At 37.5% G+C, this 13,072-nt stretch overlaps 1 protein-coding gene across 3 annotated transcripts in view; it reads left to right on the top strand.

Moving 5' to 3' along the window:
- Positions 1-13,072, top strand: part of LOC146310094 (syntaxin-binding protein 4) — a 98,032-nt gene that overhangs the window by 65,595 nt on the left and 19,365 nt on the right. For all 3 annotated transcript variants that reach the window (XM_084744923.1, XM_084744922.1, XM_084744924.1), the window contains exons 9-11: positions 3,766-3,872; positions 4,057-4,198; positions 4,450-4,522. In XM_084744923.1, coding sequence (XP_084601049.1) covers positions 3,766-3,872; positions 4,057-4,198; positions 4,450-4,522 — 322 coding nt within the window. The remainder of the gene's footprint in view (positions 1-3,765; positions 3,873-4,056; positions 4,199-4,449; positions 4,523-13,072) is intronic.

The following is a 13,072-nucleotide window of genomic DNA, read 5'->3' as shown; positions in this document are numbered from 1 at the left end:
GCCATTTCTGACAATGCATTTATGTTTGGTGTTGGCAAAAATATACATGGACAGGGTCTCAGTCAGATCACCTCCTGTCTGTCAGGACTTCAGTTTTCGCTCACAGATTGAAGGGAAAGCAGAGTTATAATGTTGAATTAGAGCTAACAATCGCAACCCTGCAAAAATGTTCTATAGACACGAGCACTAAAACAATCCTACACACCCCTCTGCTGGCATATATCAATGCCTTTCCTCCTTCTCTCCAGCTTCTCTGCTTCTCTCTCCCCAATCCCATTCTCCTTGCCTCTCCGTCTGCCCACTCGCTGTCAACTGTGGGCAATATGACAAGGAGGGAAAGAAGGAGAATGAAGGGGAGAGACAGAAAATACAGGAATCTGTGCTTGTATTTTGATGCTTGAAGAAAGCTCATTCAAAGCAGATTTTTCTTGTTGCATATGTTCTGCAGGGTTTTACATCACTTGGATTCAAGATGCCAGTGAGTGCTGGTGAATCACAGAGAGGGCCTCAGGGCTAAGAAAATATCCAATGATCCCTGTGGAAAGTTGAGCACTGGGTTGTCCATTTTGGTACAAGATGTACAAAAGAAATTTGTATGATTTTGACTTTTTGCTGGAAAGAAACCTTGCAACCCCTATGATGCCCGACCTCCCTCTTGCAGCCATCTTGGTAAATGGTTGTGATTGGCACAACATGATCCAGGTCAGCTGGAAATCTGAACAGGATAGGATGCATCTGCCAGAGCAAATAAAGCATGAGCTTGCAGATTCATCTGGTTCTCATGCTCATGAAATGTTTGATTGGAGTGAGAAACTCCACACTGACGCTGATCTGTTTATTACAGGCAGAGCTTCTAACAGTGCATTGCTTAGTCAATAGGCTATGTCCCACCAAAGATGAAGCATCAGCTTGATATGTATGTTGATCCTTGGATTATGCAACACATATGCTGATGATACTCAATTGTGCCTTGCACCTTAAGCATAAAGATCCTTAGCCTTTGACGTCACCTGCAGCCTACTTATCTGCCCTCAGTATTTGCAAGAACAATAACATTTTTAAAGCTAAATGGAGAAGGATGAACATTATTTTACTTAGCCTCAAGACTTAGCATGAAATACTATCACAGAAGTATGATAACCATTCAACTCTGAATAAATCTGAAGTTAATACTTTTGGGGGCATCTTAGATTCAGATTTAACTTTCAAATTTTGATGTTTTGATTTTGATGTAGTTTCTTAAATTAAAATAAACCCAAGACAATACCTGTTCAGGACCAAACAGCAGAATGACAAAGTTTACAACAAGCAGACAGATGACAGAAGCAGAGCTAAAAGGAGAAGACAATGATAATGTTGGTGTGTGTCTACTGGATGTGTAACTGTGTGCTAAAGAATTTATAAGGTTAGATCATGTGTTGTTGACTTGTTCCACTGCCTCTAGTGGCCAAAAAGCAGTATTAAGTCACCTAAATAACTAACATAAAATGCATACATGAACTTTCTTTAATTGTGCACTTGTAAGGTTCATAACCATCTCTCCATACACACTGCATTAATCCAGCGTCAGTACTGATTTTTTTCTCTCAGGGATGAAGCTGAACACATGTATGCATGTGATTTTTTTTTCTTTTGGCCCATTTGTTTTTCACTGACCTACAGACTCAAAATCCCTAAAGCAGATGGTGAATGGTACAGGGTAGTAAGACTGCACGCGACCACGTCAGAGACAGGGCATGCTAAATGTCCACACTCTGTCATTCAGCCTCTTTAACTCACTCTGTACAATAATGCCCGACTCTTTCACAACAGCTACTGACACCGACTCTCTCAGCTTCTCAGTCTTCTGCTTATGGAAGCAGGTTGTCCATTTCCTCCAAATCCCAACTCTTAATCCCTTGTGTCACACAGGAAGCAAGCTAGCATTTCATGCACTGATTTTCTGTATGGCATGAGTCAGCTAGGGAATTATGTAGCCTTGCATTAGATAGATAGATGGATAGATAGATAGATAGAGAACTGTGAAAACATACCGACTACCCAAGTTCTGACAGTGAAAAATGGTTGATAGTGATTATACTTGGCCAGAAGCTAAGATTTTTGACACTGACCCAAACTTTATGAAAAGTTCAACAAAAGTAGGGCTGCAACTAAGGATGTTAGATTTCTTTCCTTAGATTTCTAAGGATTTAGATTTTAGATTTTAGGATTTCTATTATTTTCTCCATTAAAATATCAGTTGTTTAATCTATACAATGTCAGCAAATAGAGAGAAATGTCAAGATGATGTCCTCAAATGTCTTGTTTTGTCCACAACCCAAAAATGTTCAGTTTACTGTCAGAGAGGAGTAAAGAAACCAGAAAATATTCACATTTGAGAAGCTGAAATGTGAGACATTTGACATTTATTTTTAAAAAATTACTCACACCGACCAATCGATTATCAAAATATTTGGCAATTAATTTAATAATCGATTAATAATTGATTACTCAATTAATTTTGGCAGCTCTAAACAAAAGGGACCCTGGCCAGCCAAACCCAAACCTTGCTTATTTTATCTCTGTTGTTTCCTGTCTCATGGCTTTAACCTTCACTAATATTTGAACTGACATTGACGATCTTGAGGAGGAGGATGTGGGCTGGTGCAGAATCAAAGAGGGCTGACGACAGTTTTTCCCAGTGCTTCCCATAACTGGTCCAGCTATGGTTTCTTGTTCTATTCTTTCTATTCTTTCTAAATTTTCTTACCTCAGCTCAGTCGATCTTCTCATCTCTTCTTCTTTGTGGCTTTGGCACATCAAAATGAGCTCGATAAAGTCTCCAGGTTACCTGGTACTAGATTTGTGTCAAACTATTGTCATAATAGACCGGTTTGCCAGCACTTCACACCAGACTCTAAATTAAACCCACCACTGGTTATGTGCACAGTGCTTCATATGATGTTATCCAATAAGAATTCAGAATCTCAACCAAAGACACTAGTAGATCTGTGATGGTATGATTTTTTTATTACCACTATGACAAAGCAACATATTACCACAGCATGGCAGTTTACCACAACTGCCTTAATAATTACATTTTATTGGACATTATTGAAGCATGCTGTCATTAGCGTAGTGTAGCTCATTTAAGGAATAGGGCAGCATGTACATACTAACTTTAAGCTAATGCTAACTCTAGAGTTGAACCCTTAAAACTTAGGTTGTTGTGCAGTCATATGCCTTTCAGAAGCTTTGTAATCCAGCCTTGAAGTGCTGTGTCTGTTTAGACTGACTGTAAAATAAATCCATGATGAATCCAACACAGAATGTCTTCTGTAGTTATTTATCCTTTTTTCCATGTTGAAAACAGTTGTTGTTGTTGTTGTTGTTGTTGTTGTTGTTAACATGATGTTAGCTGCCATTAGGCAGTCCCAAGATGCCTTGGGTTAAGTCTGTCAACCAATCAGAGGCTGTGCTCCTTACTTGTGAACCAATCAGAGGCTGTGTTCCTGACTTGTGTGTGACAGTGCTGATCCATAGATTGATATGCTGATCTCAACATGAGATTGACCCTTCAAAATAAAATTTGCGGCGATGATGGCAATGAGTGTATAAAAACCATACTGACAAATGTATAGGCATTTTGGTGCAGCCACTGTGACTGCAGGGAAGATGTACCCTTCCCACTGGCCATAAATCCTATGTAACAGAACGAGCCTTTAAAGAAATTACGACATCTGTATGATTCAGCATATCTAAAGATTCTTTCTCCTTGTTGTGCAGGATGGACGTCTGAGGCCTGGAGATCAGCTCATTGCCATTAACAAGGAGTCCTTGATAGGTGTCACCCACGAGGAGGCCAAAAGCATGCTGAACAAAGTTAAATACAGGTGGGTGGTGCATCTACATTTAAATAGCTCATTCAGTAATTCAAAATGAGTACTCATGTCTGTGAATCTTTGAGGAAACTGTGAGGATAAGTCGGCTTCACACACTACCACAATCAACTGTCTTTCCTCTGCTTATATATAAATCACTGCTTATGTCTTGTATTTTTATATATTATGTCTCCAGCCAAGACGGTGCAGTGGAGATTGCCTTCATCCCAGGGAAAGGACTATTTCCTAGCAGCACATCTCTCCACAATGGGATCCAGCGAGGCGCAGGCAACAACTACAACTCTGGACGCTTAAAAGTGCACATCAGATCACCTGAGGTCAGCTACTCTTCATTTCAGGCACCACAGTGTGTTCAGCTTTTGGACATTCTGTCAGTGGAGTCCCAGACTTGGTAACATTTTATTGCTCTAAACAAATATAAAAACAGCAGGCCCTCCATTCTATAAGAACAGGAGTTGATGAACGATGATTTGTGGAAGAGCAGGTCACTATCACTGCAAAGATGTCAGTGTTAATATAATCATAAGTATATCATATAATCATATTTTTGTGTCGTTTTTCTTTGCAGATCTGTACTGAGGAGCCAGCCCCAGTGTCCTCATCCTCTCCTGACATCTGCCCACCAGATATTCATATTTCCGGTAGATCACCTCTCTGTGCACACACTCTATACACACTCAGTACAATGGTTCCTCTGCCACTGTGGATTCACAGTGGGATTGGTAGCACTACAACCATTTCACAGGACAGGGATTCATTTGATTCATATCAAACTATATATCTTAATGTAAGTCTGCCAGTATTCTTTGTTTTCTTACTGTCAATGAATCCCATTAAAAGAAACCAATATTCTTCCGTGCTATAGAGCACCAAAGTTGTCCAAAAACTATTAAAACTATTAAAAGTTACTATTTATTTACCATTATTATTGTTATATTGCTATTATTGTTATTACTGTTAAAAGTGAGAGACACTGTTGCACTGGTTGACATGTTCTTTCATTACCATGAACACACACTGTGTTTATTTGGACTCAGTCCTTCACACACATCGTCCTGCTGCCCATAATACTCACTAGAGTACCAAATGTGGATTGTTCCGCTACTGAAAAGAGTGAAAATTCACTATTTCCTCTTGTTTGAGTAACAGGAACTACAGTGAGCAGCTGTTTTTTGGACATTACCAAACTCATTTTAAAAATGAAACTATATTTTGTAAGCTGTTTTAAACATCTTCAGTAAGAACTGAGGGGCTGAGAACAGAAAAGGCAGTAAGAAAGTCTGAAGAAACCAACCAACAGACTATTGGTTTTGCTCTTTTCATAGAATTTGATGGCAATAAAAGAAATATTTCCATGCTTGAAGAGTAGCACATTACATGTAATGGGATTACATAATCTGGATACTAAAAAAATCCTGTACCATCACTCCCTTACCACCCCTGTACCATCCACCTCTGTCTCTTGTCGTCTACCTCTAGTTTAACAAAGCAGCTATGTCATTAAATAACCCTCCAAGGACTGTTAAACACCTGCCAAATCAGATTTGAGATTTTTAGTGATTTGTCCTGGAAGTCCCTGAAATCAGACACATATCAGATAAACCCAGTTGATCCCAGAATGTAAAACGGGGAACATGCGCTCCCTTACAGAGATTGGAGATTAGGTGGAGAGGAGAGGACGGGATTTAATCGAAACCACAGCACAGCAGGGGGCCACAGAGTGCACAGTAATGTGAGGGATCATGAAAAAGTCCCATCTTAATAATAGTGGATGTAGTTCATTGTTGTCCTTCAGCTGTCAGCACTGGTGTCTCTGTTTCTGAAGAGGGAAGAAAAGACAGAAGAAACATCCATAAAATACATGACAGTTCAGAGCTGTGATTGATCAGATCATTTCATCCTGCATCTCATCCAGCAGCTGCTGTTTCAAACATAAATGATAATATCTCTTTGAACCTTAAAGCTTTATAGGAGGATTTCTTCATCTATAGTGATTTGACACTTAAAGACATGTATTGTATGTAGAGCAGGTTTTCTGATATTATGTTTCCTAAAAATCATGAGCCTGTGCTGATAAAGTAGCAGCACATAAAAGATTTAAAGATATAAAGAGACATACATCCAACTACAGCTGCTCCAACACAGCTTTTCCTATTTCATCTTAATCTGACAATAATAACAGGAAAGGTGACACTTTATAATAAAGATAAGTTAGTTTACAGGTAATAGTTCAATAGGTTTCTCAAAAGCATAGTTAACATTAATAAGTATATAATAAAGGATTTATAAATCCTAACAAGCCATTGTTCTCGCTTTAGATTCAGAAGCTGCAAAACACATAGTTAACTGTTAACTGCAAATATTTGCATAATAAAGTATGCATTAACCTTGTAAAGCAATGAAAAAGTTTAGTTAATATTTAACAGTGACATATTAGGTATATTAGACATAAATGTGTTTATAATGTTATTATTAACTATATAAGAAGCTCATAAGACTTTTATTAACATTCTTAAGCAGTCTATAAACTATTAAAAAGTTCCTTATAAGTGTAGTATAAGCTTAAGTAAGTATAAGCTTATGAATGTCTCATAATCTTACAATACGCGTGTTTATGACACTATTATTTGTAATTATGCAGTCTGATTAATGCAAAATAATGTTAATAAGCATCTTATAAGGACTTATTACCCATTAAATAATGCTTATTAAAAGGATCTTAATATAAAGCATTACCAGAGGAAGACAGTAAATGTTTGACTAAAATCAGAGATAATAACTACAACAGTTAAGATATTGAGGATATGCAACTGCATCATCCAAGTGCAGAAGACCAAAACGATGGAAGGAGAATATCTGTAATAAAAGAAGAGAAGAACTCAAATTCAAATTAAAGACACAATGTTAGTGTATTTTTATAATCATGGGGATGAATTTAGTTCTGTATTTCACTGCTCCGTATACAGCCAACATAGGAATGATAAATTGCCGTTCTGACAGAGATGAAAAAAAGCACCAGACAGAGTATTCTGTCTCCTTCATAATAAAACAGATCACTTATGTTAAAGGTGCAGTAAGCAAATCTTGACGGGCCACCAAGACCCTCAACCTGGTGGCCAGAGTGGCCCAAACATAAACTTCATGCAAGAACAAGACTGAAAAGGCAGTTTAACACAACTTAACATGGCCTTCCTTAACTGTGACACTGGTGTTGTCCACTTTACCACGAAATGTGATGTGATATTTCCAGTGAAAAACAAGCTCCACTTCTTGGCTGGTTGAGGAAACTGGCAGCAGATGCTTCTGTTTACTTCTACAGTTTATTTGCCTTTTCATTTTGTAATAATCCTTTTATGTTTATGTTTCCGGTTCTTCTGTAAGGATCATGTTAGCAGTTTGATCAGGCTTAGTGACGAGTACTGTTCACTGTTTTTGTTGATGCGTCTGTAACTTTGTATGCTGGAGGCTGGGGTTACAGCTTTGCCACAGGTATATTTGGTTGCCACGGAGTAACTTTTTTGTGTCCAGGGGCCCCATCAGGCCATGGTTAAGGTCAAACCCTGTCATGTGTTATGTAATCATCTTGTTGTTGTTCTAGTGTTTTGCGGGTTCAGACAGACTGAGCACCATGTGGTGTAAGACGCTTACAGTAAATCAATCAACATAACAAAACAAAACGTATCTGATTAAAGTGTCCTGCCAGGGTCTATTCTATTCCAGGCAGGGATTTGCACTCGACAGCCAGTGTGGTAATAAACAATATAGTTTAAGTATTGTTAGATTAAACTTAATCCTACTGACTGGGGTCCCTGCAGACCCCGGAAGTCTAGATTTTGTCACAACTCACAGCTATCATTTCAATTTTTCATGATTTCATCAAACAGTATGCTCTTAATGATTTCATTTTTTTTTGTTTCTGCTTTAATTAGTGCTTTTTTAAAATACCAGTATATTGAGGTCCTGGAGGATTCATTCAAAATTCATTTACCCCAGAAAAGTGCATTTACAAGCCAAGTATATTTAGGCCCAGCAGTGCCTAGGATAACATCATGTTTATTTTAGAATAGAAGCAACTATAATACTACAAAAAGTAGTGACACTCCATGAAAATACCACAGCAATATCACAAAAGTGTTTTGAGAAAAAAAAAGTTAAAAATAAGTTTGTTATGATGGTTGTTTTTTCATAGTAGTTTATTCATGGGGTCCAAAAGTCAGTAGTGCTTGTTTTGACATGTTGGTGGGATAAGGATTAAATAACATGAATTATGATATCAGGGGTAGCAAGTGGATAGCAAAATAGAGTACAAGTCAATAAGAAAACAATAGTAGTAAGTAATCAAACAATAAAAATAGGAGGAGATACAACAAATAGGAACAATATAGACAAGAGATTAAAAAAATATATATTGCTCAAAATTTCATTTGGCAGGATAAACCCCTTGAGATGTATCGTCTCATTTCTGAGGGGGTCCCAAACAATATATACACCATATGCAATAAGCAAATTCAACAAAATTGCACCATTGCACACATGAAAATATTGATATTACACAGTTGTAATGACAGTCAGTCCCTCCAGGATTTCGTAGGCTGTTTTGGGGGATTTTTGCATCTTAAAATGCCTGATTTCACATCAGCTTCTGCAATACATGTTGCAATGTTTTTAGGCTTTTTTGCAGCAAAATTGTGGTAGGAAGTGAAAATTGCAAAAGATTGTTGCAAATTTTTATATAAAATTCATTTAAATCAAAGGCAGCTTGTTCCAGAGAGAATGAAACTGCACTCTATTCTTAGTGTTCTAACCTCACCAAAAAGGCTCATAAATACAAAAAGTCTAACAAAATATGTATTATTTGTAGATGAAGAAGTTCACAGAGCATTGATAAATGTCAATAACACTGACAAACCTTTTGTTTTTTACAGTACCTTAAGAAAGAAAAAACAGAAATGCAAAAAACTAGTGAATAATAAAACAAAATATTGACTGGGTTCATCGAGACGTACATGTATGATGTCAAACTTGCAGCGAAGTGGCAGAGTTTTGACAAAATTGCAAGGTTGCGCAGAATTGTCAGGGATTGGCTGAATTTGCTTGAATTGTTGCGATCGCAGCATCACAGCTTCCTGGAGAGTACATCTGTGTGAGATTCTCATATCACATAACATAAGATGAGTGAAAACAACTGGGATCCAACCAGAGCACATTAAAGCAATGTATTTCTGCTGATAAACTAAAGACTGAAATCTTAAAACTCAGTTTGTAGTAAAAAGTGTTTGATGATAACATTGAAATATTTCAAAACAGATGAGCAGCTCTAATGTTGATGCTGCACTTACATGGATTCAGACTTCAACGCCTTCTTGGTTGCACAAGAAAAACAAACAGCTTGACAGAATGGCAGGACGGCAAATCAAAGCATGCATGATGGTACGTTGCCATGTTGATGTATTTACAAAGAGCTGAATAAAACTGTGGTAAACATACCATTGTTGGTATCCAAGCTCCTTCTAATGGTACATGGAGGAATGTTAGACGTATTTTCCTTTAATAAATTAATTGAAAAACATGCAATGCAAACAATACACTACAAAATTTGCGAATGAAAATACATAATATATATGAGATGCTGATGTATAATTAAAATAAGTTTTGTCTTTTCTGTATCCTGCTACATAATCACATTCAGTCTTATAGTGCGCACCTATGTTATCCATGATCACTGTTAGTTATGAGTTAAATTGTAATAGCAAGATTGTTTGCAGTGGTAAAATGAAGACAAATTTACTTAAGAAGCACCAGTTTTATATAATTATTCTAGTCATGCATGTAGCTATAAAATATAGCTTTCTGTTAATACTGCAAATTAATGTCAATCAAAATGTGAAGTCAATATTCATTTCTAACATGGTCAGTGAGAGGAGAGCTGCACTGTAAACACAAATAAGTTAACAATACACAAAAAAAATTCAGGCAATCAGTTGCTACAATTTTCTTGAGTTGATAAACTCAAACGTTGGAGGTTATCAGAGCTTAAATATTATGTAAAAGTAGTGTTACATGCACTCTTTGATTACAGTGAAATTAAAAATGCAACTCAGAATTTCCTCCCATTGCAATAAGTTAAAGGAAGTTGATCAGTTTTAAGTATAAAAAACCTTGATTTCATGTTCAGTAAACTCAGTGTTGTAATAAATAAAATATATTTTAAATCTCTTGCGTTTTAGGGACCTTTTTAGGGACCCTATTTCCCTCATTAATCATAACTTATAATTTATGATTAATGAGGGAAATTGGTGTTTAGTATTGATTTTTCATTGTCGAGGTCACCCATGTTTTGTCCTTGTGTGAGGGGGCAAACAACATGTGGTTTAAGTCCACTGTGAAGGAGAGCAGAAAGTTGAAATATTTTATCTAATGCCGTCTACTCTCCCTGTTGCCGGCCTCTCCTAATTTTGCCACCCTGCTCTCGTCCACTGAAATGATATCCGGTGTGCCGTCTACCGCCTGTCTGTCCATGTGAATGCAGCAGGGTCCCAGCTCAAAGCCACCCGGCAGCCTGTCCCAATCCTATTGGCCTGGATTACCCCAGTCAAGGTTATTTCCTAGGTGCTGTGACCACTTAGCTCCCCTCCAGGCTCTTATTGGTTAAGCCAGTTGCTAGCCATGACAGATGTCGCAGTTTGTGGTGAGGTGAGCAGATACAAATACTGGCTTTCTATCATTTTTTTTGTTTTTAATAAAAAAGAGTCACATTGATTCAGGACAATAAAACCATCCTGTGTGTTTTTCAGGTTTATGAGAAATGGGTGAAGCCTTATTCATTTAACGTCAGTTTTAATTAAAATAAAGTTACATTAAATAAGTTTTTCCTGCTGCTGGTTGGCACCTGTCCTTCAACTGACTCGCCAGACTGAAGACACGGAGTCATGCTCACATATAAACACATGCTCACTCAGGTCAGTGACCCAGAGTTTGACCTGTCCTAACGCACACCAGGGGTCTTCAATCCTGTTAGAGAAATAAAGCTGTGTGGATATGTGTAAAACCCTACTTGCACGCACCTATCACCAAGGGTCCTACTGTACTGTCGTAATACTTGCGTCATCTGTACTAATTTGACATGTCTGTAATTTGTAAAAACAAAGATTCCACCAAAATAATCAACTGTATTTCAGCATACAGTGGTTTTCACAAGGATTTTTCTCTGTTTCTTTCTTTCTTTCTTTTTTTTTTTTGCCAGGAGCGTAATATCAAAGTTCAAAGTTCACTGTGACCTCACAGAACATGACTTTGGCCATAACTCAAGAATGTATACACTAATTTCACAAAAATGTCTAACAGTGAAAGTGATGGCAGTTTATATCAAAAAGGAAAAATCCTGAACATGTTTTGGTATTTCAGGATACCAGTTTTTAGGTTCCTGCAGTACTTCCTGTAATGTAATGTAAAGGTTCTGGAAATGTTCTGGAATTGTGATGGAAGACCTAACTAGGTTGAAAACAACCTTATAGGTTGGTTCCCCAAAGGTTCCTGTGCTGTTACTAAAGGTTCTGCAAATGTTATGAGAATGTAGTGTAGAGACCTAGAAAGTCCTTTAGAAATGGTCCCCTAAACGTTCCCAGAATGTCGTGAATGTTCCTTGACATAACATCCCCGTAGCATTTAAAGAACTCCTCATTGTGACCGTGCAGAATTTCACACACATTTTTTAGATGGATGAAATGATGAAGTGGTGACAGTTTATATCCAAAAGGTCATAGATCAACTTCACTGGCACTTTTTATTCAGCGCCATCCCACAGGAACATAAGTGTCCAGATTTCACAATTGGTCACATACTGAATTGTTAATCTTGGTGTCCACCTTGAAGATGTGCTCATTATGGCGATCTTATACGCCCAGGTTGAAGATAAGTGTGAAGCATTTTTAGCTAGCTAGCATCCATGATTGTTGTTGCACCTTATGTTGAAACTCTCCATCTGTCCTCTGTTCTGTATAAGTGAAGATTTAGGGAGTAACACATTACATGTAACAGGATTATGTAATTAGGATACAAAAAACGGTAACTGGATTAAATTCCAGCTACAGAAAAATAATTAGCAGGATTACAATTTTAAAATTTAAAATCAAGAACAAAATACAACCATGTGCAGAACGCACAAATTACAAAACAAGTCTCAACACCACTCTGGTTTCAATAAAACCAGCCCATCTGACAGTTGCCATCTCTTATCTCTTGAAAAAATGCTTTCACAAGGTGGAAATTTCACCATTATCTTGTCTCAACATCTAATTTAAAGAAACATTTACAGGTAAGACCAACCACTAACCCTAGCCACGCAGACCAAACACTAATGTTCGCTACATAAATCCGACACAAACTTTAGCTACACAGACCAACCACTAAGGTTAGAGGTAATCCAAAAGTAGTGGATGGTAATCAAGTTACATTACTTTAATACTGTGATACTTGAATTAGGTTATTGACTATATTTATTTAACAAGTAAGTAGTAATTGTATTGGAATACATTTTTAAACTCTCCCTCCAAACCCTGGAAATGATTCACTGCAATGAAACATGTCAATATGGTGGTAACTTCCATTTTGCAAAAAAAAAAAATGTAATTAATTATGTCCAAACATTTCACAAACTCAAAATTTTAATGATCCTTATTTAGGCCTGTGCACACACAAAACAGTAAAAAAAAAAAACACCACAGTGACGGCTAATTCCATAAGAAATACCATATCTGTAGCAGATTATTTCATTTGTAATTGATGTTTTGTTCAGCTGGAATGACAACAGATTGTGTGATGTTTAGTGGTATCGTATCTGGCTGGTTGTCACGACAGCAGGTCTGTCAATCATCACCACCGTTCAGAGTGGGCGGGTGGTGTAAATCCTGTGGGTGGAAGGGAGTCAGTGAAATCAGCTCATCTACATAGTAACAGCAGACACACACACACACACACACACACACACACACAGGAGGAAAGGCTTCCAGTGCCACAGCGAGCAGACTCTGGGACAAATCTGGGACAGACAAACTCATCAAATTAATATTAGGCATTGGCTGTCTGCCGTCCCCTCTCTCACTGTCCTCCCTCACTCCCATCTATATAATAATCCACCTTTCCCCCACTCCTCTCTTTTTAATCATCTGCTTTTCATCCTCCCTCCCACCCAA

Source organism: Lutjanus erythropterus, chromosome 19 (genome assembly GCF_056507025.1).
Source record: "Lutjanus erythropterus isolate fLutEry1 chromosome 19, fLutEry1.hap2, whole genome shotgun sequence".
Taxonomy (NCBI): Eukaryota; Metazoa; Chordata; class Actinopteri; order Lutjaniformes; family Lutjanidae; genus Lutjanus; species Lutjanus erythropterus.
The sequence above is the reverse complement of the archived record's forward strand: the minus strand, read 5'-3'. Positions and strand labels throughout refer to the sequence as shown.